At 50.7% G+C, this 26,540-nt stretch overlaps 4 protein-coding genes across 4 annotated transcripts; 3 read left to right on the top strand and 1 right to left on the bottom strand.

Annotated features, from left to right (window-relative positions):
- Nucleotides 1-1,257: 1,257 nt before the first annotated feature.
- Nucleotides 1,258-4,824, top strand: LOC100905745 (uncharacterized). The gene is made up of 8 exons (XM_003748544.3): nt 1,258-1,474; nt 1,557-1,682; nt 1,804-2,415; nt 2,505-2,864; nt 2,989-3,191; nt 3,287-3,478; nt 3,578-3,770; nt 3,962-4,824. The coding sequence occupies exons 1-8, from the start codon at nt 1,258-1,260 to the stop codon at nt 4,690-4,692; spliced, it is 2,634 nt and encodes an 877-aa protein (XP_003748592.2). The 3' UTR covers nt 4,693-4,824.
- Nucleotides 4,825-6,062: 1,238 nt separating this feature from the next.
- LOC100905598 (actin-binding Rho-activating protein) lies at nt 6,063-20,504 on the bottom strand. Its single transcript, XM_029112911.1, has 4 exons — nt 20,355-20,504; nt 10,025-10,191; nt 9,627-9,809; nt 6,063-6,299 (listed from the first exon to the last, which is right to left on the bottom strand). Exons 1-4 carry the CDS (start codon nt 20,389-20,391, stop codon nt 6,063-6,065), a joined length of 624 nt encoding a protein of 207 aa, XP_028968744.1. The 5' UTR covers nt 20,392-20,504.
- A 1,483-nt stretch (nt 20,505-21,987) lies between these two features.
- On the top strand, nt 21,988-23,411 carry LOC100905451 (uncharacterized). Its single transcript, XM_003748542.2, has 3 exons — nt 21,988-22,094; nt 22,186-22,593; nt 22,686-23,411. Exons 1-3 carry the CDS (start codon nt 22,005-22,007, stop codon nt 23,175-23,177), a joined length of 990 nt encoding a protein of 329 aa, XP_003748590.1. The 5' UTR covers nt 21,988-22,004; the 3' UTR covers nt 23,178-23,411.
- Nucleotides 23,412-23,789: 378 nt separating this feature from the next.
- On the top strand, nt 23,790-24,822 carry LOC108864936 (multiple coagulation factor deficiency protein 2 homolog). Its single transcript, XM_018641451.1, has 4 exons — nt 23,790-23,995; nt 24,077-24,163; nt 24,343-24,515; nt 24,665-24,822. The coding sequence occupies exons 1-4, from the start codon at nt 23,790-23,792 to the stop codon at nt 24,820-24,822; spliced, it is 624 nt and encodes a 207-aa protein (XP_018496967.1).
- The last annotated feature ends 1,718 nt before the right edge of the window (nt 24,823-26,540 follow it).

The raw sequence follows: 26,540 nt of genomic DNA, 5'->3' as shown, positions 1-26,540 counted from the left end.
ACAGAGCTGTTGTCTGGATAGAGCTATCAGAGCTGCACTGACGGCGAATCGGGCTGGGATATGAGCTCGTGAACTTCTCCGCGAACCCACTGCGGCTGGAGACATCTCTCTCCGGGGCTTGCGACCGCGAGCTTCAATTTCTCCCAGGATTCGAAGCTCTCAACTCTCATCAACAGTCTCTGTCGAATATGACCGATGAATTTCCCTCAAGTCCAAACAGATGATGCTCAGGGTTCCGCTTTGTGCAGGATGACGCCGGTTGTTTCGGGACGCGGATTGAGCGATACGCTCCCATCGGTCAAACACACGGACTCCCGTCACGAGACGCTGACTTCATGGCCGCTGATCCTGGGATTGTTCCGGCAGGAACGAATCTCCTCATTGAACGCGGGGGTTCAGAGACTACTTAGGCAGTGTGGAGGTCTGAACTCCGGACCGAAGAGCACTGTCGGGCGCCTCGCTCTCTCCCACCCCTGTTTTTCATTACCATCAGAACATCGGATTGGCAGACTGAATGCTGGGAATGCTCGATTCGATGGGAGATTTCTGGAGCTCGCATTGTCCGGTAACGAAGGAGTCAGCAGTACCGCCTCATTTCCGCCAGATGCGCTGCGGGCTGGGTTGATGTTGGGCTGGGTGTTGTCGGGCTCGGTTCACAGTGCGCGCCAGAAATGTGCGTAGAAACCTAGGCTTCTATGAGAAAACTTCTCTCTTGGCTCCAAACAATAGAACGCGATTTCAAAACTTGGAGGGCCCCCCTGGAATTCCTTTGAGACAGTTGTGTGCGAGTTCCAGGAGGTGGAAAATGGTTGAGGTCAGTGGAGACTCCTCGGTGCACATGGAACCTGCATGTGGCCTTTTTTGTTTTGAAGTAGACGGAACGATCGAAGCAATCGAGCTCTCAAGAGACAGCTGCTCGTTCTCACCCTATTCGAATACACTATTCGAAAACCGGAGTACTGGAGTAGTGTCGCTCAACCTCGCGTTGACAGCACCTTCAGGAAATGGGAATGGGTTCACTGTGGGAAGGAGATACGGCGTCAGACCCTTCCAAAATTTTCCCCAGCTGATTAAAGTGGCGACTATTGGCCTCTTATCCTGGCGGCCCATGGTCGTCGCAGCGGAGAAGTTTATCGACTCCCCTTCTTTCTCGGACAACTATTCTTGAGGAGTTTTCCTTTCTAGGCTCCCCCGAAAGGCTCCGGTGTTGGAACGCTACATTCGACGAATCCGTGAGTCGACAGCATAATGCTCAACATGAATGTCCTGCTACCCTCAGAAATCGCTCGTTTGGTCTTGGGCTATTTGACATCGATCAAATGTACGGCTGCTCGCGAGAAGTTCCTCGAAGAGTGCCCTCATCTCCGAGAATATGTGTTCTATCTTGGGAACGGTCACGAATACCCAACGAACATATCCGGCTATGACCTCATCCACTACCTTAACATCGGTTTTCAATACACCCAATTTATAAGTAAGTTCGGCCGTGAGCACATCCTCCGAGCTTCGTCCTGCGTTTCGAGATTCCTAATATTCTCCGATCTCTCTCGACCCAGCTTGTGGAGAATCGATCAAGTTCCCCTTGCCGACGGCGGCGAGTTACTACGGCTTTCAAAATAGAGGATTCGCTCCTGGCGTCACGGGTCAAGAAAGTCCGGCGCACACGGGACCAGGTCCATCAGGTGATTATATTTCTTTCTTTCTTCGTCTTCCCTCTTCTCTTCTCGGCATTGTTTTCCCGAGTAGCCCCTCAAGTCCGTATCAAGAGATCTGAGCTCCAATAACGTTCCTCTTCCGGTTTAGGCACACCTCTGACTTCGCCGCGCACAAATCCCCCCCCGTATCGGACCCCTCGCAATCCATGGACGAACGCTTCACCCGCCATGGATCGTCGATCGCCAGCTGAGAGCATCATCGATGTGACGACAGTCACCGAGCCGCCATCGTCAGAACCTCAGATCCCTCCTCCGAAAAGGTTGAGTGAAGCGGCTATCCAGACCGAAGACAGCCAAGACAGCGTCACGTCGCAGCTCGCCGCGCGGCGCGGGGCTACGCCGCAGCCCACTTTCCAACGTGCGACACAAGAATTTCAGCCGCAGCCCCAGCAGGTCCCCATAATACTCCAACAGTCTCCGCATCTTCAACTCATCCAGCATGACGCCCCACAAGCTGGTCCAGAGAAATCGCAGCAGCTTATGCTGCAGCCGCATCAAATGCAGCGAGCTCAGTGCATTCAACCAGTTCATCCAGCGCAGGAAATGTTGCAAGGGCTCGCGCAGCCAGAGCAGAGCCCGGAACCCAAAAATACAGCGGACCAGCTGCAGCTGAACTCGATCCAGGAGCGCGGTCAAATATCCACGCTGGTATCGAACAACCTCCAGATAGTCCCCGCTCATCAGTTCATCCCTCCCAATCGTGAGCGATTTCTGGACAGTTTCTCTCTCTCTCCGATGAATTTATATCTAGTCTCGCGGAGCGAATCCTGAGCTAATTTGGCTTTCCAGCTCCGACATCGACCCCCATAACCTCCGGTAGGACGCAGGACGCTCTCCGGAAAGACGGGCCGATGGAAATATCGCTTGGATTTGGTCAGTGCTTTTCGCCAAAACGGAAACCTACGGCTCCGAAACGGAGGTCTCTCGGAACACCGTTGGACATGTTCGCTTCACCTCCATCCCTCGACTCTAGCTCGACCAGAAAGACAATAGACGAGCTAGTACAGACCCAGCTAGCAGAGAAAATTGCGGAGAGCATAAACGAAGCCACGACGGTCCTGAGACCTCCTCCGCCAGCTGAAGATACTTGCCAGGCGGCTCTTACATGCGGCGCCAATCTTCCCGACAGTCTACTGTCGGATGTGATCTGTGAGTTGCTGCTTCAGATTTCACTCGATCTTCATGTGGTTCCGGCTCCCCACAGTTTCTGCGAGGGCCATTACTGTTACGTAGGAAGTAGTGCGAAAATCAGGGACCTGCTTCTATTTTTCAGCGAAAACGCTGTCGGATCCCATCATGGAAGAATTGGCCCAATACGTCGCCATACAATCGACTACACTCGATATCGAAACGATGACAGGAACTCCTCTCAAGGATCTAGCGCTTAAGACACCCTTCAAACAAATAGCTGAAGACATGGCCCGGCAAGGTCCGTCGGGATCAGGAACTTTCGGACAACCTGGCCATTCGACTGCGGTAATTATTTGGTAGACATGGGGAAGCTCCGCGGGCTGTCAACATGATCGGCTGAAACTTTCTTCATTCATATCTTTCGCATTTCTCGCTCTCAGAGCTCGGATACGCAGTCGTTCCTCTCGTCCGCCTTCGCAATGCAGCAAGAGGACGCAGTCGATAACGCACCTAAAGTGAGACCCGCTACGGAAACTATGAAAATCGTCGTGGACTCGAGCGTCGGTCGCAGCTCGACCCGATCGACGGCATCGATGCGCACTCTCCCCGCACCTCGGAAGCCTTCCCCGAAAGTGAGTTTCAGATTTGCGACGGGAAACGCTCGAGCATCGTCAACGAAGGGTACAAACCGCCAGATACGATCTTCTGACTTGGGTTTCACTCACCATAAGGTCTCTCCGCCGGGATCTACAACGTCGACGTTGCTTGGGGAAAGAACCCTCGACGGTGAGTCGACGAAATTCAACGGTTCTACAGCACCGCCAGCAACATCTTTCTCGGCTGGACAAATCAAACCGCTTCCGGGGACTCACATTCGGACCCTCGATTTTAGTCAGGCATCATCGAGACGAGAATCCTCGAGCGGTAAGTACAGTTGGGATCTTTCAATCGAAGAGAAAAGCGTTCCCGCCTTCTATGTATAGATATCGAGAGCGATCGATGCGAGCTCACCGTGAGAATCGATGTAGGAAGTGAGCCCACATCCGGTGCGAAGCATCGCGATGACGGCCGGCTGAGCTGATCGGAGGATGAATTTTTGGCCTCTAAAATTATAGGAACCGAGACGGCGCGATCGTTCCGATGCCGGAAGCGAAAGTCACCGGTCGTCAGCTCAGAAGTGCCGGCGAAATCAAAACGCACATCGACCCGACATCATTCCTCGTCCAATCCTGTGGACGAGCGGCGGACTCCACCGACGCACGCCGGTCCTCCAGGAGCGTCTGATGAGTTCTCAAGTGCAGCGGCGATCGCAGCGTCGAACGCTGCGGTGTACAGCGCGTCGACGGGCTTTGACAGCAACCCCGCAGTTATTGTCTCGATTCCGGACAGTCCTCAACCCAAATCGACGTGCCCTAGTCCGAAGAGAGCTCGAGCATCTTCACTAGGTAAGCCCCCTCGGAGACAGGCCATACTCGTGGAAACCGTACCGCCGTCTAAGAAAACGACTCCGAAACGAGTTTCCTCATCGAGAACGAAACCTAGGTTGAGGGCTAGCTTCGCACCTCAGAGCTCTCTGAACGGGACAAGTTCCTCGACGAACGTCACGAATTTCATCTTACCAAGTACCCCAAAGAAAGTCCCCGGTCCCTCGGCCGCTAAGATCCGAGCTAACGGCCGATTCAATAAGCCTAAAACTGAGCCCGTTGAAACCCCTCAAAGCAACGTCGAGTTGCCCCAGGCAGCGACGCCGATCGCTAACACCCATCCTCTAGTCACCGCACCGACCAACAGCGTCCTGAACATTGACATCACGGCACTTTTAGACAAAGTTCACAAGAATCGATAAGATCATCATCGGTGCTCGCCCAGTGGTCTCTCGCCGCCGATCACTGGCTCCACGTATACTCCTGTGAATATGAACACAAAAAAATATCGGGTCTCGCAGAGATTGATGAGAGTTTGAATAAAAAGTTAATGTGTACAGGAAAACCTGCCGTCTCCTGAAGCGGAACTTTCTATCGACGAAACGGAGTGGAGAGCTCTTCCCCCAAGGAACTAGGATTCTCAGTAAAGGAATGGAACTCTTTCGAAGGAAAGCTCTGGTCTACTCTGGGAACCAGAAGTCTACGCGGATCGATATTGGCCGGATGCCGCTGGAAATCCCGATCGACTTGGCTGAGAACGAACTATTCCTCGAGGCCGAAGCTGCGGAGGATCCTCGGATCTAAACTTATCCCAGACCCTGTTCGAGCAACCAGATTCGAATTCAAGGGACCTGAGCTTGTTTCGAAGTGAAAAGAGACTTGTTTATCTGGATATTCCGGCACTGTGAATAATGGTGCAGATTCCTGCCTCATTCGTCTCTTTAATCGATATCTTCTTGCACAGGAGACGACACATAGTCTGCATACGGGTTCCGAATGCCCGTACACGATCCCTAGAATTCGTCTTCATCGCGACGGAAGTGAACAACTCTAGGTCCTTCGTATCCGAAAATTTGGTTGACTTCGTCCATGGTTTTCAGAAGTATGATAGGCACATCATCATCACGTCTCTGGTATAAGATCTCCCCCTCGAAATCGATGAGACCTTTCTTCCTCGCTCTGAGCAGATTTCCGACTAGCTTGTCGGATATCACTGTGTAGAGCTGGAAAGAAGAATAGGCGAGGACTTTATTGAGATGTATTCATCGGCCACAATTATTATAAGGATGACGTGATGACTCGGTAGACGAGACATCGAAGCTGATATCATGCTAAAGCGAGAGGGTACATACACGTGAAATCCAAACCAAGCGCGAAGTCATCGGCGGATAAGCTGGTCTCGTCAGTGAACGGATCGCGTCAAGCATACCTAGGGAGTGACCTAGGGAAAATTATCTCTCGGGGAGCTCTCCTCAAGGTGATCGATACTTCTGATGGAAGGACTAAAAAGATTCTTCCGATTGTTTTACAAGTTTTATTCGATGGTCTCATATTCCACAAAGGGTATGTATCTTACATGGTATGACTCCTGTACAAAGTATGGCTCAAGTATTTACAGCGTCTGCCCGCTTGCCTCGACAACGACCTCTAACTCTGGAGAGGACTAGTGCCGAATTCAGACGGCGCCCGTACCGGAAGACTGCCCAAGATCCGCGAGGGGAACGCTTCCCCGCAAAAGTCTGTGAGTCTCCTTCTCGGTCGATGAGGGGGCTGCTCTTCTGGCGTGGAACTCTTAATCGAGCAAGTGTTGGGGAAGTTCAGCCTCGATCTGACGTCTCACGTGGCCGAGCGTCATTCTCGGTCCGGTGTAATTGAACATCTCGTTCACTTCGTTCATATCCTTCACCAGACTGACGATGACATGATCATCTCTTCTTTGGAACAGCATTTCTCCTTCGAAATCGATGAGACCCTTCTTTCGCGCCCGGAGCATCGTTCCTACGAGCTTGTCGGAGATGACCGTCCACAACTGGAAACGAAGCAGTATATTTGTGCGATCTTGCCGTATCAAATCTATGGCTAGCGAGCTGTCCCCCATGTACAATCTGCTTTCGCCTCTCAATTCCCAATGGATTGGGGTTAGATCCTTAGGGATCGGCCGGAGAACGCACGGTCTCTCGCTGTAATGAACTCTATCGAGGAGGACCGCTTAGTTTTCAGGCTGAGGACAAGGTTCTGTATGGAGTCCCAAAATCACTCCCGCTCCCCGCTCGTGTCGAGATGAGTGCAATTCCATCGGGATCCACGGGGGCAATCAGCGCATGTTTTCCCGACTTTCCACGCACGGACGAGGGTTTCGTCTGATATTTTCGCACCCACGACTTTCTGAAATTATCAGCCGCGGGACGATTTGTAGCAAATTGTCCGTTTGTGCCATCATTGTTCTCAGTAACGCGCTATTGTTGTCGTCAGAACTGAGCAACACAGACCGGGGAGGGCAAGAGAAGATTGGAATGCGTATCGAAAAATGCAGGAAAAAAAGAGAGACCGCTGGCAATGAGAAAGTTCTCTCTTGACGTGGAAGAGACTGAACGTAGTGGTTTTCTGAGGCATTATCCAGCTGCAGTCGAACGCTTAACGATGCATTGTGGTACCACTCGCGGTTCGCAAGCGAATTTCGTGAACAACAGGTTCTCGCCCGTGACACAAGAATTTTTTTCGGACACCCTCTTTTTCTGACGGAGCACCAAGCCTAGAAGACTTTAGAGCCTCGACTTTTCTGTGTATCGGATCCCGACAGACCAAGCCGCGATCATCTGGACACGTTGAACAAATCGCAACATTTGCGGCCGATAAGTGTTCTAGATTAGCAGTCACGCTAGGGAGAGACGATGCGATACTACTCTCGTGCCAAGATGAGCCAACTGCTCGTTCCATCGCATTTGTCTGACTGTGTATTCGCGGTCGCTTTTGTATTACTCTGTGTGTGTGTGTCAAGAGTTCCGCAGTTCGCTAGAAGGGAAGGCTCGATTTAGAAAGCAGATGTTTTAAATTTGTACAAGGTCTCCTTGCGAAATGATGAAAGCGTCCAGGAGAGAATGGAGCCGCATGTGTCCAACAAAGGCGGTGTCTGTCAACACTTTGAATAGATGTTTCTTCTGATGGATTCTGCCTTGATTATTCATAGGTTCCTTTCGAAGTTTCTTCCATCGATCGAGCTCTAGCTCGTTGTCACAGACCCAGTCCATCATCGTTCCCATTGAGGGTGTATTTGACGCTTCTGCCTTACCCCTTGCCCCGAACCGCAGATCGCTCTCCACGGTCGCGATTCATATAGATATCGGAAGCTCAAAGTGGGAATGGATACATCCGATTCCACGGCACGTTGGATGAATCGGAACTCAGGTATAGGGAGGTGTTCCTTCAGAGCCCGCTCCCCTACAGAACGGGTAAATCACTGTCGCGCAGCTCGATTCCGATGTGGGAACCCGAATTCCGCGGGAGGCTGTCCACATTGCGCGAGCCGACACGCAGGCATACCCGGAGCGATGCGATGAAATCGTTTCACTTCAAACTTATCAGTGAAGCGAAATCGTAGGAGCGAGTGTTCAATGTTTGGCGGAATACGGGGGTGTCGCCTTTTCGAAAAACGGAAATAATGTCGATTTCGTGGCTTCTGAATATTTGCTTTACCCAACGATAGCCAGCAGCCTGGCTCTATCCCGCGGGATCTACTTCTGATGTACCAATGTCCTTAGTTGCCCGACCCAGTTCCTTTGGGAACCTTTTTGAGGGGGAAAAAAATGTTCCGGAAAACTCTGATCAGAGCAAACCAATGATCTCTGGGACACTGTCGTGAGCTCCTGGATCGAGAACCCTATCCTAATCCCTGCTACAGCCCACAGAAGTTGGAGCATATCAGGAAGTAGTTAAAAATCGGGTTAATAAGCGTCGCGGCGACGGCTGGTCGGTATTGTCTTGCCTATGGATGGCAACGTCAGCGTCGTCTTCAAAAAACCGAAACATGGTCGGTGATCGACGGAACGATGGCTGGCGAGCGGGCGTTCTTCCTCTCGGACGCCAGAACCAATAACGACGGGGTAAGACAAGCGCCAGTGGTGTAAAAAAAAGATACTATGCTTCCACACACGCTTTTGTTGATAATAAATCTCGCCTCCGACCGATGGCGGGCTTTCCTCTCGGGCGACGGATGTAGCTGCTAGCTAAATCCATAAATCACGAACAGAAGCTTCGTTACTGCTGCTGCTACCAGAATTGAGCTAGTGACCACACGGATTCGACTCGCGAACACTTGGGCACAATTCGAATTCCCAGCTTGGCGAATAAGGCGGTGAAAACGGGGGAACCCAGGTCGGATATCAGGCGTGAGAAGACGGGTGCGTAGACGGCAGTTTCTCCGAACCCACATGCCGATTGAATGCGACAATTTGGCAGTGCCTTCAGGATTCTCGATCGTCGAGGTTGTTTGGATTCGAGCTCCGATCAGGGATGGTATGGTAATCACAGCATGGCCAGTAGGAAGCTGCGTTACAAAGCTGTGTTTGCATCAGAAACATGCTCCCTGGTCCCGGAGCTAGCGGGAAGATAATGTTATTATCTAATTTGGAATGGGGGCCGGACTGAGTGAAATGCGTTAAATTTAGCGCCTGCAGATCCATCAAGAGCGAGAAAATGGCTCGGCCATTCAAGTGGTGAGTCTGCTACGGAGCCTAAGCGAGTCAGTAACTAAGTCACTTATTGTGTGTTCGTCTGTATATGTGTCTACATCATTGTGACGTCACTTCGTCACACTTTATTCAGCAGCCTGCCGCGATCGTTTGAAGCGGCTCGGGTGTTAAACGCTCTGTATGGCCTGTTGTTACCACCTTCCTCGGTTCTCTTCCCCGGGCAAACAGTTGCTAAGCTCGTTCACTGTCGCTTCCTCCGGCTCCCACGGTCTGCTCGAGAAGCGTTCAGGAAGATGACGCAAATCGTTTTGCTTAAGAATTACAGCTCGCATAGAATGAGCGAAGACGAAATTTTCATTATTTGATCGACTGACTTTGCAGTTCGGGGCTCATTGTTGCCCGAAGCCGAAATGAAACTAACACGCTGTGGCGTATCCGACTCCCCCGATTGCGAACCATCGGCATAAGTCGATTGTGTTTCTTCTAGATCACTCGACCCTTAGGCAGAGGATGATGAAAAAACCGCGCGGTGATCTCTCGTTCCCCGTCTCGGAAAAATTAGACTGTGAATATTTCAAGCTTGACGCACATTCCGAACTCGTTCCAGATTCCCACGGTTAGCTGAGGCGACTAAACAGGGGGAATGCTTTTCGTGGCTCCGAACTTACATCAAAAAGTTGACCGAAGGTGATGATGACTGTGCCGTCTTTCTTGTGGTATCCAACCTCATCGATGATTTCGCATAGCTCTCGGACCTCTTTCAGAATCTCTCGCTGTGCTTTCTGACCGCGGAGATCTGTTTTGGAACCGGCCTCAGGACGTCCATAGTTTGGATCATTCTTGTCGATGACCTGAAATATTTGCAATCTTTCATGTATGCGAACGACGCTCAGCGATGCATCAGATCGATGAATTTCGGCTTGGATGAGATATTTTCTTTCATTCCATCCTGAGGTGCAGCGTCCTCTTGCAAGAAAAGAATATCGGAGCTCCTGGGAGGAGCTCCCGTTTCTTAGGCGTGAACGCTACTCGCTGAACCGTCCTAGTGTTGACAAGACACGCTTACCCGCTTGACGCCGCATCCATCCTTATCAGAGAAGAAATTATACTTTTGTTTCTCTGCGTGATTGTCGGCTTTTTGTTGCCACATCGCCACCTTGCCCTTCATGTTCATTCTGGGGTCCACGACTCTAGTGGATGACACGGTGCCCGTGTCATGACCGTGGAGCATGCCTGAAAAAGCAATGACCTGATCAGTTCAGGGAGTCGTCGAAGATGATCATCGGACTTCTGCAAGTGACCCGTGTCGTCTGCCTTCGCGAGAGTCGATTGTTCCTCATGAGCATCCGATGGCCCGAGATTGCTGCTCTTCGCGACTTGATCAATGAGAAAAAAACACGAGCTCCTCGTTCGCCATTTGATGCGAGTTTCCCTTCCACGATGAAGCGGCCTCTGTAGGAGCCAGCCCGCGGTCACCATATTTGAATTACCTAATTCAAATGCACAGAACGGGATGAAATGCATTATCTCCCTTGAAAACTTCCAAAAAAAGCCCCAAGTCAAGATACAGTCAGGGTGGGGGCGCTCCTGAATTTCGCCAATTAACATGAGCGATAGATGTGGATTGCTAATAATTAGTCGACTGAACCGAACAATTAAGTCTGCGTGTTAGGAAGTTTTTTGCTCTTCTTGCGAATCGCGGCAGCTCTGGAAGATTTCTCCTCATCCAGCCTCCATCTAGATTCGGATGGCGCTGGGACGTCGTTTTGCGGAATGAAATCTGAATTGTTTTCACTCGCGATATTTATTCACCCTCTGCCGCTGTGAGTGATTCATGAGATGAAATCAGTGTAATCCGTCGAGAGTCGGAAGAAGGGCTCACTCAGGATTGTTTCCGCTGCGCGACGAGGAATTTCGAAACGAGTTGCCGAGCTGTGCTCAGTTCAGAGACCTCAAACAACCGAATGGAGTTTTGATCCGAATCGATTGCTGATTCCCTCGTGGACATGAGGGTCTTGCCTGATCGGTTCCGCTGCGCGCGGGGCATGCCGGGTGGAAGGCAAATGTCGAGGAGTGTCATAGCCGGCGCATATTAGAAATTCTATTCTATCAACTATTTAATTCGGCTCGTATTCTCAGTGTTGTGAGTAATATGTGGGAGAACGCACACAGCTAAGGGGAACCCAGGTACGAATCGATCGCCTCCCGATTTCAATTCCTTTGATTCTACGCTCACATCTTCTTCCAATATCTTTTGATCTCACGGGGTATTCGCTCGTTGGATGCTTCAATAAATTCCAGAAACGGGAGTCTTTCCCGTGTGAAAGTCGAACGATGATGCAGGGACTGTACCGAACAACAGTCGATTCATACGTCGACCGCATGACAAACGCCGGAAATTTCTCCGCGGCAGATAAATCCACCGCGACCGTCGAATGCGGGTGCCTACTTCTAGAAGTTCTGGTGTTGTCAGGGACGCGTTTGTATCTGACGTTTGTAGGTTTTTCCCAAACATGATGGATTCATATTCCAGACGCTAGCCTGTCCGATCATGGAGCCGACGCCGACGTCCCTTCAGCGCGGGTAAGGAAACTTATCCTTTCGAAATCGGCGGCGTCCGAGTTGTTGTACTGTATTCGGAAGGAGCGCGGATACTTCCACGGCCCTGCCCGGGGAAGCTGCATGTACATTTTTGCATATAGGTACATATTCGGTGCGTTGAGGAACGCAAACCCTCAGTGCGCCAGTTTCTGATTCCGTGGAATGATTCGGCTGCATGGATCGAGGTTGCCAAAATTCCAGGCGGTTCCTTCATGAGCCGGGTGATGAGAACGGCACCGTTACGTGAGACGTCGGTGTCGTCATCGCTATCATCACGAGCAACGGGACCCGATGATCTGGAACCATTTCTCAAGCTAATCTGGCTCATCTCAGAGTCCCATGGTCGTCATCTCTTCTTGTAACGTCCGAAAGCGAAAGAGAAAAAAGGTTTCACCACCGATCGATCCGAGTCCTGAGATCCGTAGCGGAATCCCGCTGTTCGACGACCCACAACCCAGAAACGAATAAAAGAAAAGGAGTCCCAGAAAAAGACCTGCGTATTCCTGGACGGTATACCTTTGCTTACGACTAATCTGACCTCGATCAAGAGACAGAATTGAACGCGATGAGAATGATTCTTTTCATTTCTCGACTTAGAGCGCATGCTGGCTCTCGATGCCGCCCGATCCCGCTTCCACGCGATTCCGGAGAACGGATATGGTGCTGCCTTGAAGGCTTACGATCAGGACGTTTTCCTCGAGAGCTTAACGAAGAAGTGATCGGTGAGCCCTTAGATCGTTCAAGATTCAAAGCATTCGGATCGCCGTGAACAGGAATATTCTTTTGATTCCCACGGTCACTAGAGCAACGGAGTACCGAGAACTATGCGGAATTTCTTTCCCTGATTCCGGGACAGAAGGGCCTCGCTGTTTCCCCTGCGTTGTCAGGCTAAGGATTCGGTTCGACCACAGAAAGGCTTTCGTTGTAGTACGTACAGAGAATTCGTGCCGAGTCCGGGAAATAATAAAGACACTCGGAGGTATTCGGATTAGCTCCCAGGGTCCCTTTTGTGGTATCGAGACATTAATATTTATGAAGGTCCATCCGAAAGTAGCAGATATGAAAGGGGCAGAAAATCGAGGACGGAATGGCCCTGGGCTGGGCGTCTTCATCTTCCATCAGGTTCGAGACTTTGTCGTTCGTCTACACCGGGACTAGTTTTCCGCATTTCCGCAATTTCGGGGTATCTTGATGGAATCATCTCCGATCTGAAGAGCCCAGAGGTAAGCATTCCTCAGCACCCCGCAATCAAACAATGAATGACTGGCGAAAGTTTTGTTATCCTTGCTCTTTGCCCTGTGGGCGTCGGAAGCATTATAGTTGTACGTTGTGTGGGCGCATTGCTCGTCATTTTGTCCGGAATGATCCAACCTCCTGCATAATACACGAGTTTGGGAACAACAAATAGTTCGGCGTGTGCAATTTGTTCCGCGACGGCGCGGCGGTGCGATGATGGTAAACTTTACTATTCAACGCCTACTGCCGAGCTCCGGCAGATGCAACACGAGCATGAAGAAGCACTTAATCGCACGTAGCGGTCATGAAGACGATCGAGGACAATATCGCATCATTCCGACAAGCCAGGCTTGTGGGTTGGGTGCTACGCGACAGCACGTTTGTAGGCGCTTGGCTCATTGATCGCTCTCCTATCACTCGCCTCCGCAGAGGGTCACGTGCGGAAGAGTCCCGAGGGAGATCCGAGTGTATCCGAATTCATCGTGCACTGTTGAGGGAAATCTCTCTCTCCGCCCGCCAGGTAAGAAAATGCTTCTCGGGGAAAAGTCGCGGGTTGTGGCGTACCGCACCCGCGACTTCGCGAGTCGATGAACTATAAAATTCTCCGAACGATCTTCCCTAGCGAAATCACCAGGGGCCTTCCGGATCCTCCAGTGAAAGCGTCAGCCGGAACGCGCAATACGCAGGTAAATATGTCCAGCCTGTCTACCGATGAGGTTTGCGACGAAGATTTCCTGAAGAATGGGACTGGATTCAAAGGGCTATCGTAGGCTCGATAGAGGAGGATGCTTGAACAATCAACTCGAGACTGACTGTTCCCACTAGGCACACCTACAGAAACTATCCTCATTCCGCAAGCGGCCCAATCGCGGCTGCCACATAGCTCACGCATCGAGGGGGATTTTTCAGAATGGGACGTCAGACCGAGCGTCGACAAGCGAAATTGCATCTTCCGATGGAGCGAGCTCCTGGAGGAATCAGCGGCCGGCACCGAGCGTACAAACTCCGCTCGCTTGGAACATCATTCCGCTCATCATTTCGCAATGAGCTGAGCACTCCCGAAAATATTTTTAAGCTCCGGACGTTTTGCGCTCGATTTGCTCCCGCCGTCGCGTCTCTCCTGTTCGTGCAACGAGCACGTGCTCGACTCGCGTGCGAATCGCTGCCACTCAGTGGGAGAGCGGCGATGAAACCCCCCCAACTCGATTGCGGCGATTACGCTGAAAGTATATATATGTGCCTCGGTTTATTTTGAACGATCATCATTTCACTAAACCTCCTTATGGACGGAAACCGTCACCTTGTAAGGGACGCTTTTGTTCCCGCTCATCACCTCTGCGTTCGCGGAAGCTCGTGCGGCCGCTGTTGTCTTCGAAGGGGACCGCATGACGACAAATTCGAGCGACGCTAATACATGGAATCTTTCACTAGAAACAAGAATGCCGTCCCTCTTCATTGAGTGAAGAATCCTCACTCCCACCCGTCGATCAGCAAGCAAAACCACAAAAACCAATTTAGTTAGCGATCATGGTGTGGTGGATCTCAGCTTTCGCAGTCACGAAGTGCGTATCCTTATTCGGGTCTCGACAGGTTTGCTTCCGTCGCGGACTTTCGGCAGAGGCCCGAAAAATCGCCGAGACCAGCACGAGCGAAATATCGTCTCTTCTCTTGGTGAAATACTTTTCACGCTCGGAGGATAAGAGAGGAATCTGAAATCCATTCGCCGTCGAGCTCAATACTGCGAGCTTCTGGATCTCGGGGTATCTTCTCACATTCAGGAAATCCGAGATTCGGATCTCGAGGGGGAACTTTAAGAATCTCGCATCGAGAAACGTGTCCGGATCCGCGTCAAGCCGAGGCTCAAAATGGATCTTGAGCGCTCAAGGACGAGTGATGGGGGCCGTCTGACCCGGTACGATTCCCGATACTGTCATGTGGTGGGATATCGGACGCCCGCTTAAGAACGGGGACAGGAATGATTTGCTGGAATTTTTGAAGAAAAAAAACGTTCGACAAGCCGAGCATTCCGTCTCTCGCTGCAGCTGTTCTGGTCCTTGGCGCCCTTTGCAAGCTGAGCGAGAACGAAGGAAGGAGGACTCACGAGCAGGGCTCGAGAAGATTTCGTCGGCTCATTCCGATAAGTTCCGAGTTCGCCGCATCAGAAGTTCCCTTTCCAATCAAATCGCTCTTAAATGAGTACGCGATTTACTTCCACGATTTGGAATGAGCTTTCTCAGGGCTCAGAGCGGCGCGTTGTATCATCATCATCCCTATTATGAAACAATGAAATTGAGTCGGATCGCGTGAAAACCTCCATCTCAATCAAGTTCATCTATGTTTTCAGACTACGGAGGGGGTTTCTAGAAACGCTCCACCGACCTCGTCGTGATCGAAGCGGCGCGGCGCCGAGCGATTCCTCGCCTTCATCAATCGTTTTTCCGATTCGTCTTCTTTCCCGTGTTATCCTCATGCTCAGTCGATTCGCTCACACTGATCAATCGTTTTTTTATGCGATTCTGTCCTGGGACGGGAATGCCCGTGGAGAGTATCCAAGCAAAGTCTAGAAATCGCATGAGTGAATTCAGCGAGCACGGCGCCAATGACGGATGCCTCCTCCTTGGACACAGTTCCGCGCAATACGATGGGCTAGCTTTGAGAAGGGCTAAGCAAGTTTTTTGAGCGCGGCTCCCAATACTCGCTCTTTTTCGATCATCCAATTTCTTTTCTTTTCGTGTCTTCCAAGTAGTGGAATCGTGCAATATGATCAGGAGTTGCGAGGAAATATTACAATCGATCCCATGGACAAAAACCGTCATGAGAGCTCATGATGAACGCTGTTGCGTCTGTGAGGCAAGCTGGACGCTCCGATGCTTGTGTGGAAAAGAGAAGCGAAAAGAATCTTCTCAAGTTCGTTTTACACAACAGATTGCTCCAGGATAGTCCTCGTTGATTAGAGATATGTAAATTATTTTTTTCGATGGTCCGCCATTCGGACATTGCATCGATGCGGCGGACAGGGATTCATGAACGAAGACCGATCGAGAGAATTTCCGGATCGGGATCGATCGCCTCCACCATCGAAGACTGTGTCGATGCCTTGATACGACCAGACAGAGATCGAGCCCGGGTCGCTCTTCGAGCGGAGCGTCTCGGTGTTCGAGCTCCGACAATCGTGCTGCAGAACCTGAATCTCGGGAAAACAGGTGCGCGTCCACGAAAGTTCCATAAGAGAGCGAGGCTCGAACTGAGAGCGCACTCGGCCGCGAAACTTCGTGATTCGCTCAATGATCTATATAAGTAGCACTCACAGTAGCTCATAATCGAGGGCGCCATGTCTGCGGACGCGGAGCGCGGATCCTTAAAGGGCTGTCTTAATCCTCAGGAAAGAGTAAACTTCAGATGAGGGTCTTCGGAACGGTCGCGCGATGGAATCCTTCGCGTTTGAAGATGAGATTACTCGACGACAGGGAATCACAATCACGTGACTTCCTCAGAGCTGTCCGGCTCCGGAGTACTCTCGCACCTTGCTTTCCCCGCGACCACGAAACGGCCAACTTCTCTAACGAATGCTCGATAAGCACTGCCGGCTTGAACGCCAACAGCCGAACGCTGACTTCACACGCTTCTGGGAGAGAAGCAACCTGCGCCCTTACCACACCGCTTTGTTGCGCGTCGTAATGCAAAGTACCAGAAAGAAAACTACGCTGACTCACCGCTCTGGAAACTGTGCAGAATGACAGCGCAAAGAGACGGCACGAAGTCATGGTGCTCATGACACGAGTCACTGATTCATGCGACAACTTCTGGCGTGAAATCCTGGATTCTCGGATGATTCTCACGGACAAGTCCCCGGAACGCTCAGAATCCAGGGCGTCGTATTCTACATATTCACCCATATATCTCGCACGTGAGCTCCCTCTGGAGTCACAAGACTCCTCACGAGAGCAGAAATCAAATTCCCTTCCCTTAGACCAGGAGATAATCATTATCTTTCGGGAGAGACTTCTCGAGGCGATCGGGGGGATCTTGATGGAGCTCTTCGACTCTCCGGGAGCCTCTCCGACTCGTGGCTCTCAGGAGGGTAAAATCAGTAGATGTCCGTAGGGTATCCCGACGCATTCCGATAGGTTCTGAGAATCATTCCACTACCCTGTACCTTCGTCTAATCCTCGACACTCCAACTGGCGGAAGACATACGCTACCTTCACCCGCTCTCCGAAGAAACGATTTCTAAGATATATGGTGTCGGCTATCGAGATTGTGCGATTCCTGAGCTGAATGAGTCAAAGCCTAGAGTTCGTACCCCATTGCACGCATTGTCCAGGCGACTCGCTGCCACAGTCGTGAGTCACGGAGGAGTGGCACCAGATTAGTTCGAATTTCTCTCCAGCGGCTCATCTGTCCAATGATCATTGAATGACCATCCGATGGGGCTGTCCATTCTCAGCCGCTCGAAGTCCTACGGAAAAAGCGGATAGGATCCGACACGCATATTCGTTCATCCGCGCTCTCGCAGAAATGGTCTTGAGAACGTTTGGTGCCGGAAATGCGGAAGGTTCCTCCTAGGCACCGATCTCATAGCGCGTCTGCAACGACCCTCTGATCCGACATGTGCACTCATCCGTCAGGGACCTCTTCTGCGACACGAGGGTGGATGCAGGCTTGTAGATCGTTGGTACAAGAAGATCACGCAGACGTGTGAGCCGTCGAGAGTACTTCCGCTCCCGAGACGCATCGCAGGGAGCCCAAGTCCGATGATGCCTGATGAGGTCTTGAGCCTCGGATCGGAGAGGCAGCAAGAGTGCGAACGCGTTTTCTCCCAAAGTCTGATGATACATTGTAACATACTTTTCCAACGCCTCTCCATTTTTTCTCGAGGACCGGCTCTGATCCGTGATGCTTTTCTTCGATCCGCGATGCCGTTTCAATGGGAGCCGAATTCCGAAACCCTGACAGCGTATGCTATATCTTACATTGCTCATCGTTCTCTTGTTTATCGGTACCCAGAAAATTCCAGTCACAACAAACAGTCAATGGCTAGTCGTCTGTTATGTCTGCGGATTGACAATGCCACATTCCTCAAAATGCTTCCCAGAAAACGAACACTCCTCATATCGAGTTATATCTCGTGTGTCTCTCTCGCCCTGTCACACTCGTATACGCGCATATGCTTCTACATATGAAGCTAATATGGTTCACAAAAGATCAGGTCTTCCCACCGCGCTGACAAGCAAAAGGCGAGATTCAACCCCGGGAGCTTATCGTGATTCGTGATCAACCATCTCATGGCAATCGATCCTATCCAAGCTCGACGCAAAACCTATTTCGGCGTGCCTCGGAAAGTATTGAAGTCGCATTCGGAGCTTCCCGGAATCGAAGGCCCGGAACATCGAGGAGGAGGACCGCCCAGAAGCGTCAACGGAGCGTACGAGTCAGTAACATCAGAATCACCCTCACTACGTGAACCGAGAATAGAAATCGTAAAACGATACTAAGCCGAGCAAACAAATGCTTTCCATTGACGGTTTAGCATTCGGTCACAGTGGCCAGTCAGCTTTGTCGGCCCCACCTGAGACGTAGGGGACCTTGACCGAGAACCGACTAATCTGAGCGGAATGCACCGCTGGTGGCGATCGCGGGAAACATTTCCGCGGATCCGAACATGAACTTGAGCCAGTTTTCTGAATTCGAGAGCGTTTTAGTGGACTGCCATCCGAATGTTTCGCCGATGAGACATCGATACGGAACCAGTGGATCATTCTTAAGTTATCGCGTGGCTCATACATCATGGTCGATTTGACCTTTTCCCAGCGATATAATTTCCGATTCCTCAATCGCACCTGATGATTCCCCTCTATTGTTAGGCGGGCGAAGGAATCGCGAATTATTTTACTTTTCACTGTTGTTGTGGTATTATTCACGATCGTTCATCATATCGCATAACGAGCATTTCCCTTCCAAGGTTCGAGCTCAATTGATTCATTCTTGCCACTATCACAGCGAAGAAGAGCATGGAGGTATGCGCGTAATAGGCGATATCGATGTGACGAGGGCGAACTTACAAAGCTTCATTTCCAGATGCGAATCACGGGCTCATATGAAATTCCGTTTATCTCACAGAAACGCATCTTTCCCGCCAGATAGAGGCATAATATGGCCCCCGAAATTCCGAGCGAAAATTCCGCGAAACCCAGAATCGAAAATGATCCATTAAAGATGTGCGACACTTTCGGTGGATGATACGATTCGTTGCCGGAGCAAATCGAATGAAGACCGGCAAGTTCGTCAGGGAAGCTCACTGATTGACAATTCGGGAGCTATGCGTGGAATGTGGTCACGAGCCATCAGCTCTGTATTTGAGAGAGAGTGAGTGCGCGCGCGTGAGCCTGCGTAGTAGCCCATTCGATCGATACCCTGACGTATCAAGTCCCGTCCAACGTGAAAATAAACGGTCAACGTCAACCGACAGCTATCCAATGGAGTGTCTCGCTGACACGGAGCCAGCCGACGCGGCTTCTCCTCCACCTTGAATGTGACCACTTGACCGGAATTTTGGTCAGAATCCACCGAGTTGTACGGCGGGGAGCACATGCCGCAGTATCGCCGATTCGACCGCCCAAGCGTTCTATCAGAAAAAGACACTTCGCTCAGTTTTTGCTCTAGTGTTGCATTCCGGTCCCGTGGGCATCACTCGTCTCTTCTTCTCCCCTCCAGAGCTCCATTCGAGTGTACATCGAATATATATTCGGGATGCCCCACGTCATCAGACATGAGATTTGACAGCATTCGAAAAACAAGGAATGTTCCGAGCGAAATCCCATCGTGGGAGCGATTGATGTCGAGATTAGACCCACCAGAGAGCGACAGTCGATCATGCGATCGCTCTCGACTCTTATAAGCGAAACAGTTCAGTTGATTTCTTTTTAACGTTGCCTCGCACAAATATGCGGAGTCGTATGTATGGCGCAGTGCCTGGAAGCAGCCAAAGGTCTTCAACATTGTTCTGTACTTCGTCCTCATTGCCTCCGCGGAATTCGGTCAGTCGGGACCTTGTTTGCGGCACGGAGATTGCTCAAACAACTGTCGCTTCACTGGGTCTGCTGTCTGCATGCCTAACCTTATGCGTCATGTACCTCATCTTCCAAGTGGTCGCTTGAAGCAGCCCAACTCGTTTGAAATAATCGTCCCTAGCGCAAGATCTACACCGCGACGCCGAACGAGCTCTGTGCCTGGAGCTGAATTGTCCAGCTGAGCGTATTCTCAAGAATCCCCCTCCCTCAAAAGCTCTGCTTAGTTCAGCATCAGACTCCAAGTACCATCAGGTACAAATAGAATAAGAGAAATCAGGAGATCTTCGTCGGATAAAATTATTCCAGAGAGAATTCTCCCAGCATCGAGTTCAGCTCTTCTACTGCGAGTAGGTAATGGAATAAGCTCCGCAGCAAAGCGATGAAATCGCCTTCGCTATCTGTCAATCGCCGGTTCATGCTAACCGAGAGCTGTGGTTGCTCCAGACGATTCTGAAATAATACAGTAGAGGAGGAACGGGGAAAACTCACCTTGTCCGTCGACATCACATTTCACGACGTCACCCATGATTCGAGCAAATTCTTTGCAAAACAGGCTTTCCGTGCAAAAATATAGAGCTGACGCGAGTCAGATCTCGGGAGTCGAGTGAGCCCCGTGCTAAGCCGTGAGGAAGAATGCACTAATGCACAGACCTCGCGTTCAGCTTCGCGTTCCTCCCTCAGAGAACGGAGAAGAAGAAGAAGAAGATCTAGAAGATTCAAACCTCGAGTCAGGCTCTTGACTCAGCCCAAGGTCAAGATTCGTGTTGCTCTACCCAGCGATGCAGAGCGCTAACCCACGCATCCCTCGCACTAACAAGCAGTTTGAGGGCTCACAACCTTCTAGACTCCTTCCAGCATTTTTGAATAATCTGTGAATTCTTCGGGAACATGTTCATTCCTCCACCGAGAATCAAAGTGCCGGCGGTGACCTTGAACACTTACTCCCCGTGCCCAAATCTTTGGACGCGTCTTGCACAAACTTGGGTAGACCCTCGCGCCTACAGATAGTGTTGCTGCAATGGTGTTGAGACAGATAAATCGCGACCCGCGACCCTTCGAATTTTTTTCATCTCTCTTAAACTCAGAACTCGTCATAGATTGTACCGTGCAAGGCTCCGTGGAATATCCTCCTGAGACAGCTCTCCGGAGGTAGCCTCAACCTCCGATCGGAGATGAGATCAATTTCCCCCCGAGCGGTAGGTGAGTTCCTGAGTCGACTCCGCTAACTTCAGGAGGCATCGGCCATCGCAATGCGACCCCCCTGATCGATTTTTCAAGATGTTCCAAGCTTCGGCTCCAGGAGCATATTGCTACCAGAGTCCCCTTGATTCGCAGGGATGAGGCCTGTGCTTCGACCTTCACGAAATCCGAACTTCCCGGACCGACGGACTCGGCTCAGCGACGCATACATTTGAGAACATGGAAACGGCCATCTGATCAGAATGATTCTCGAAAGCGGCAGAGGATCTGCGGAGCCTACCTACAAAGACGTCAGAATGAAGTCGGAAAGGCGGATGGCTCGAATTGACGCTGATGCGCGGCGGCCATGGCAGGCTTCACCAGGCGGGATCTCCCGCTGGAGCTCTCAGAACGAGCCATCCGGGAAACGGAGCTCTGGGTCCGCTCCGCAGCCTCATGGGAGAATCCTTCGCGACTGAGGGAACACTGGTGACGGGGAGGATTCTCTTCCGGGACAAGAGGCTCCATCTCCGAATTCCGATCGATCATTCATCTCCCGCCAAATATTTTTCAAACGCGCGAGAAAGAGCATGAAACTTCTCTCTCTCGCTTCCGTCGAGACCTCCGAAATCCAGATTATCCAACACCAGATCGTTCACCTCTCCTTGCTTTGGTTCCATTTCTCGATGCGGAACTCGCACAATTCCCGTCCTAAGCTAACATCCCTCGAATTCGATATGGAGTTGAATCGTCGCTGTCTCCCCTCTGAGGAGTACGGCAAAACGAATGACATTTCGGAAACATGGAGTTTCCGAATCAATGATGCACGAATATGCGCTCTCCACTCGAGCAGCCGATGTCGCTTTGATTGTTCTTCTTCGATTCTCGAAGTAAACAACGATTCCGCCGAACGATAGTCCATTCGCATTCCTTTGTGTCCCGCCGTTTGATTCGCTCATCATGACTCTTTCTTCACCGCAAAAGGCCGATCAGAAGAGCCCGAAGCTCCCCTTAAGAAGACCTAACCGGGAAGCCTTGGAACTCCTAAAAGTCGGTGAAAGTTCTCATGCAATCTTGACCGGGATATCCGAGTTGGAGTAGAAGTCAATCGTTCGCGGACCGAAATCTCTCTCGATTACAGCAGAGTCCGTCGACTTTGAGGGACGCGACTCCGCCGCATCAGAACACGAGATCGAAACGGAACAAACAAGCCGCAGCTTCATCTAAATCTCCTCCCGATGAAAGTGTCCCGAGAAAAGTGCGAAAGGGAGCAGAGCCGCGCAAGGAAAATAAAAACGTCTCACCCTCGAAGAGCATCGCCCTTGAGACGCCTCCGAGTCAAGGGATCAGGAGCGTTAAGAGCCCACTTGTTGATCAGTCGTCAAGGAAAAACCGCGCTGACTTGGAGGAGACCCGCCTCATCGAGGTCGATGACGACAGTCAAACGACTCCGAAATCAGTTCCCCCGACCCCTTTGAACACGGCTTTGATCGAGACGCCCCGAGTCGACCTGACTCCTCGGGCTGTGCGACGACAACCATTCCAACAGGTACGGAATGCTATGATATATTAGGAGGGATCGAGGGGAAGAAATAAATGAATCTGGGAATGGAACAGATCAGGGCAATCTCTGATTTTCAGGGTGAGCGAGGAAGACTACCGTACGGAGGATTAATGACCGAAATATACCGCCTCGAAGCTCAAAGCCAATTCGAACACATTGCTTTGGAAAGCACGGAAGTGGTGACGGTTGTGGAATCAGAAGATTCGTCTCACGCAAGACCACCGAGATGGAGTTTACGACAGTTGTCGCCAATTCGGAATGTTGAGGAGACTCATGAGAAAGGAGAAGTCTCTAGCTCTTTCGGGGCGGAAACCACTTTCGGTGTCGAGGATGTCGGCGTTCAAGTTTCTCTCTGTCAAAGATGCAATGCCCATAGCGCTTGGTCCGAAATGAAACCGATCGTTATGGTATTCGTCTTGATGATGCTTTCGTTGCTCTACCGAGGGCTCTTGCGGGTAGATCCGAGACTCCCCCAAGGATTTGGGAATGCGCTCGGCATAGCCGTTCAGGGTACCTTTCTCGCGTCGTTCAATCTGGAAGACTACCTCACGGATATTTTCGCTGTGTGAAAATCGAAGGAACTCTGCTTGATTTGTTCATCGTTCAGCTGAGTGATACGAAGGTCAATCCGATCCGAGATAGGATGGCCGGGCTAAGCACAATGTACGATGTGAATTCCTGCCCTGGGCAGGAAGTTTGGACATGAATATTTGGACAGAACGGGAATTTGTAGTGTTGTGTAGGGAACTTCCTCCACAATTTGTAATTTTTGAAAATGTTTCAGCAATAAATGGATATTCAAGCTCATAGATCAAATACATGAAATTACTTTGAGGCTCCCGCTAGACTGCTACCCTCCCTAGATTCATTTTCTGCCGCCCTTTCAAATCGTCGGAACACTATTCTGATTGAGAATAACACCTCCTCGTCGTTGGTTGAGATATCATTGAATGCGTCCATTGATTCCGGCTTTCATTGTCTCGTCTCTCGGTCTCGATGTGGGGAAGACTATCAATGCTCGGCTGCTGGAGATGTACGAGTCCACTTGCGTTTCAGATCACATCGATCCCATCTCAGACCAATCCGAGCATCCCACGTAGCAGGAAGCTCCATGGAAACCCGGACATCAACTTCCCTTTTTCACAGCGCTTTCTTTCCAACGCTTCATTCTCGGAGTCGCAATGAGGCACCTAAGCCCCCTCCTCTTTTTGAGCGTCGGGTTGTTCACCCTCGCATTTGTTGGAGCAGAAATCGAGGTCAGTGATAATGAGAAGACATCGGATGCTAGCGATACATCGGCCGAAAGCAACGATACCAGTCCTGCGACTCACTCGGACTCGAATGACTTCGACGCCGAACCTGAGTTCGGATCGCCTAAGTTTGACCAGTAAGTAAGAATATAATCATTCGATTCTACTGGAACTCTCCACGACCTCGACGAGTTCCTCAAGAGCTCAAACTTTTTCAGACATATGCGGGAGACGATTGCCGACGAATTTGGAGAGCCAGTTCCCGCGGAATATACGGGAAAGGCTTACTACTATTACTACTTCAAGTGAGCAAACCGAAGCGACTGACCGTAGCCCAAATTGGTAGATGCGATCGCTCATCTGTTCTGTTCCGTTCCGTCTCTACCGAAGAGCCAGTGTGGAATCCCCGCGGAGGTTTCTCTCGAACCAGCTCCTGGGAGATTTCGATGTATCATTTACATTGTCTTCCTTATGTTGTGCTCAGAGCCCATGACGATGATAGAAACAGCAAGCTGGATAAGAAGGAATTGCTGAAAGCCCTCGTGCACCTAGTCTTGCCCCCCTCGAACTACAACGGCTACCCGAGAGAAGATCCAGAGATGTCGGGCGAAGGCGACGGTCCTGGAGTACCATGGGAAGTAGAGCTCATCTGTCAAGGTAAAGACTCTCGAGCATACAACTCGATTCATTCCTCTATCCGATCCCGCGCTTTGGGTCTCTCCCTGAGTTTCTGATGTCACCATCACGAAACTCAAATCCTGGCGACGTCTCGAGCTCTTGGAAGCACTTCGTTTCGATTTTCGCAGATAGCGTTGATCGAATCATACGCAAGGACGACAAGAACAAAGATGGCTTCATCGACCCTCTGGAGTATCAGAATGCCAAGAGTAGAGGTCTGAAAGCGATGAAGAAATCAATCGATAAGCAGCTGAAACAGCACGGCTCGCGAGGCCGCTTCTACTAGAGAACTTGACGCCGTGCTTGCGCGGCTCCGGACCCGATGATGCAATGATGCTCCCCTAATTGGACATCGTGAAACCCGTTCGCTTATCCGATTCAGCTGACGAGTACTAATACTGTCAGGGAAAACTTCCTCTGGAAGTAGTCGAATGAAAGAGATTCTTACTTTTCCTTATCTGCTCCAGGATTTTCGGTAGTCTTTGATATGTGTTTTGAAGCGGCTCTGCGGTTCTGCTGAATGACCCGATGGGGCAAGCAGCCCATCCCCATGAGCCCGGAACGGGATATGAGGGCCCCCCTCGAGATATCGATTCAAATGGAAGCTTCTGGAAGAAAAGATCTAGTGTCTGACAAGGACACATTCGTTCCCTCCAATCTGGAAATTCGAAACTCGATTATCCGCTGATATTCCATAATTTACCTAAATTCCATAATTTAGGCGCAAGACTTTCGAAGAGCAAACTCTTCTCCGTGAGCCCGGTTTGGAGGAAGCGCATGTTTATTAGTGAGAACGGCTATTGTTGTGCCGCAAAAAGGGCTGAATGAAAGAATAGCTAGATTAAAAGGGGAATGAAAGCGAGGCTACAGAGACAAAATGTGAGTTGCGTAGTATCAGACGTCGCTTTTGGATTGAATAAGGCAGTTCCTGCTGACTGGATTGTCATACGGCCCCTGTGGTTTTTCTGTTCTGTTCACATGGGGCCGTCTCCGGAGCTCACGATGATAGGACTCAATTAGTTGCAAACCTCACGTGTGAAGCCTGAGGAGAATATTTTTCGATGCCCGCGGAACCCGAGAAATAAAGCGGGTTGTTATCCGAGCGGATAGATTCTCGTTTTTTTTTAAGGACTCTTTGGAATGTTTTGGGATGCTTGACGTCGAGTTGACCGCGTAAAGAAGATCTCCCTGATGCTCACATGTTTCCTCATGAATTGACCGTCGCTTTCGTCATGAAAGTTGACCTGAAACCGAATGTTGATGGCTCACATTCGCATAACAATGCTCATTATCAAATGTTCCAGAAGGCACCAGGAGGATCAAGCGAAAGTAAGCTATTGTCAGGGTCGATTCCGAAAAGATCCAGATTGTCTCATTGTCAAGCGGTAGCACCAAACTGTCCCCGATCGCTCCCCTGGTCACGCAGAGGATTACTTACGGCTTGCCGAAAGACTTCGACTTTCCTGCCCGTCTTATACGTGGTCGGACCCCGCAGCCTTCAGATTGAGCTTCGTGCGGGTTTCCAAGCTACTAAGTGTCATTCTAGCTCCCTTCTCATGATGGAGTCTCTCGCCCGTGGGGCTCAGAAGATGACATTCCGAATTGCTTCTCAACGGAAAGTTGTGGATCCATCTGTTGAGGCAGGTCCAAATCCGCTCATTCATGAATCAGGAGAATGCATCACGCGGATCGCCTGATACACCCCGAAGGGATAGGAGATCTAATGGAGCTCTCAACTGAGGGTCACTTTCTGGGAAGTCGACATGTCTGGCCCGGATAATTTCTTGAGACACTCGGTTGCGTGGCTCATCAATATGGTCACCCGCTCCACCTGGAATTATCATTGACCCTTCTTTTTTGCATGAATTTCGAGGAATCTTCAGAGACTTGAGGTCTACCTTTAATCTGCTGTCGTGTGTTCGGGTGCCGAGCGGGGTTATGCTCGGTCTGCTCAATATTGGAACAACTCCGCAGACCATGGAAGATCCTCTATCATTCGCCAAT

The sequence above is a fragment of the Galendromus occidentalis genome, unplaced genomic scaffold (assembly GCF_000255335.2).
Source record: "Galendromus occidentalis unplaced genomic scaffold, Mocc_1.1 scf7180000077533, whole genome shotgun sequence".
Classification (NCBI taxonomy): domain Eukaryota; kingdom Metazoa; phylum Arthropoda; class Arachnida; order Mesostigmata; family Phytoseiidae; genus Galendromus; species Galendromus occidentalis.
This window is presented reverse-complemented; position numbering and strand designations above follow the sequence as displayed.

Coding starts and splice junctions, on each gene's coding strand:
- LOC108864936 (XM_018641451.1), top strand. CDS start 23,790: ATGAGGCACCTAAGCCCCCTCCTCTTTTTGAGCGTCGGGTTGTTCACC. Junction 23,996..24,076: donor GGATCGCCTAAGTTTGACCA/GTAAGTAAGAAT, acceptor AAACTTTTTCAG/ACATATGCGGGAGACGATTG. Junction 24,516..24,664: donor AGTAGAGCTCATCTGTCAAG/GTAAAGACTCTC, acceptor CGATTTTCGCAG/ATAGCGTTGATCGAATCATA.
- LOC100905451 (XM_003748542.2), top strand. CDS start 22,005: ATGACTCTTTCTTCACCGCAAAAGGCCGATCAGAAGAGCCCGAAGCTC. Junction 22,095..22,185: donor AAGCCTTGGAACTCCTAAAA/GTCGGTGAAAGT, acceptor TCTCGATTACAG/CAGAGTCCGTCGACTTTGAG. Junction 22,594..22,685: donor GACGACAACCATTCCAACAG/GTACGGAATGCT, acceptor TCTGATTTTCAG/GGTGAGCGAGGAAGACTACC.
- LOC100905598 (XM_029112911.1), bottom strand. CDS start 20,391: ATGGGTGACGTCGTGAAATGTGATGTCGACGGACAAG. Junction 10,192..20,354: donor ATGTGATGTCGACGGACAAG/GTGAGTTTTCCC, acceptor TTGCTTTTTCAG/GCATGCTCCACGGTCATGAC. Junction 9,810..10,024: donor ATGGATGCGGCGTCAAGCGG/GTAAGCGTGTCT, acceptor CAAATATTTCAG/GTCATCGACAAGAATGATCC.
- LOC100905745 (XM_003748544.3), top strand. CDS start 1,258: ATGAATGTCCTGCTACCCTCAGAAATCGCTCGTTTGGTCTTGGGCTAT. Junction 2,865..2,988: donor TCTACTGTCGGATGTGATCT/GTGAGTTGCTGC, acceptor TCTATTTTTCAG/CGAAAACGCTGTCGGATCCC. Junction 3,771..3,961: donor GAGACGAGAATCCTCGAGCG/GTAAGTACAGTT, acceptor CTAAAATTATAG/GAACCGAGACGGCGCGATCG.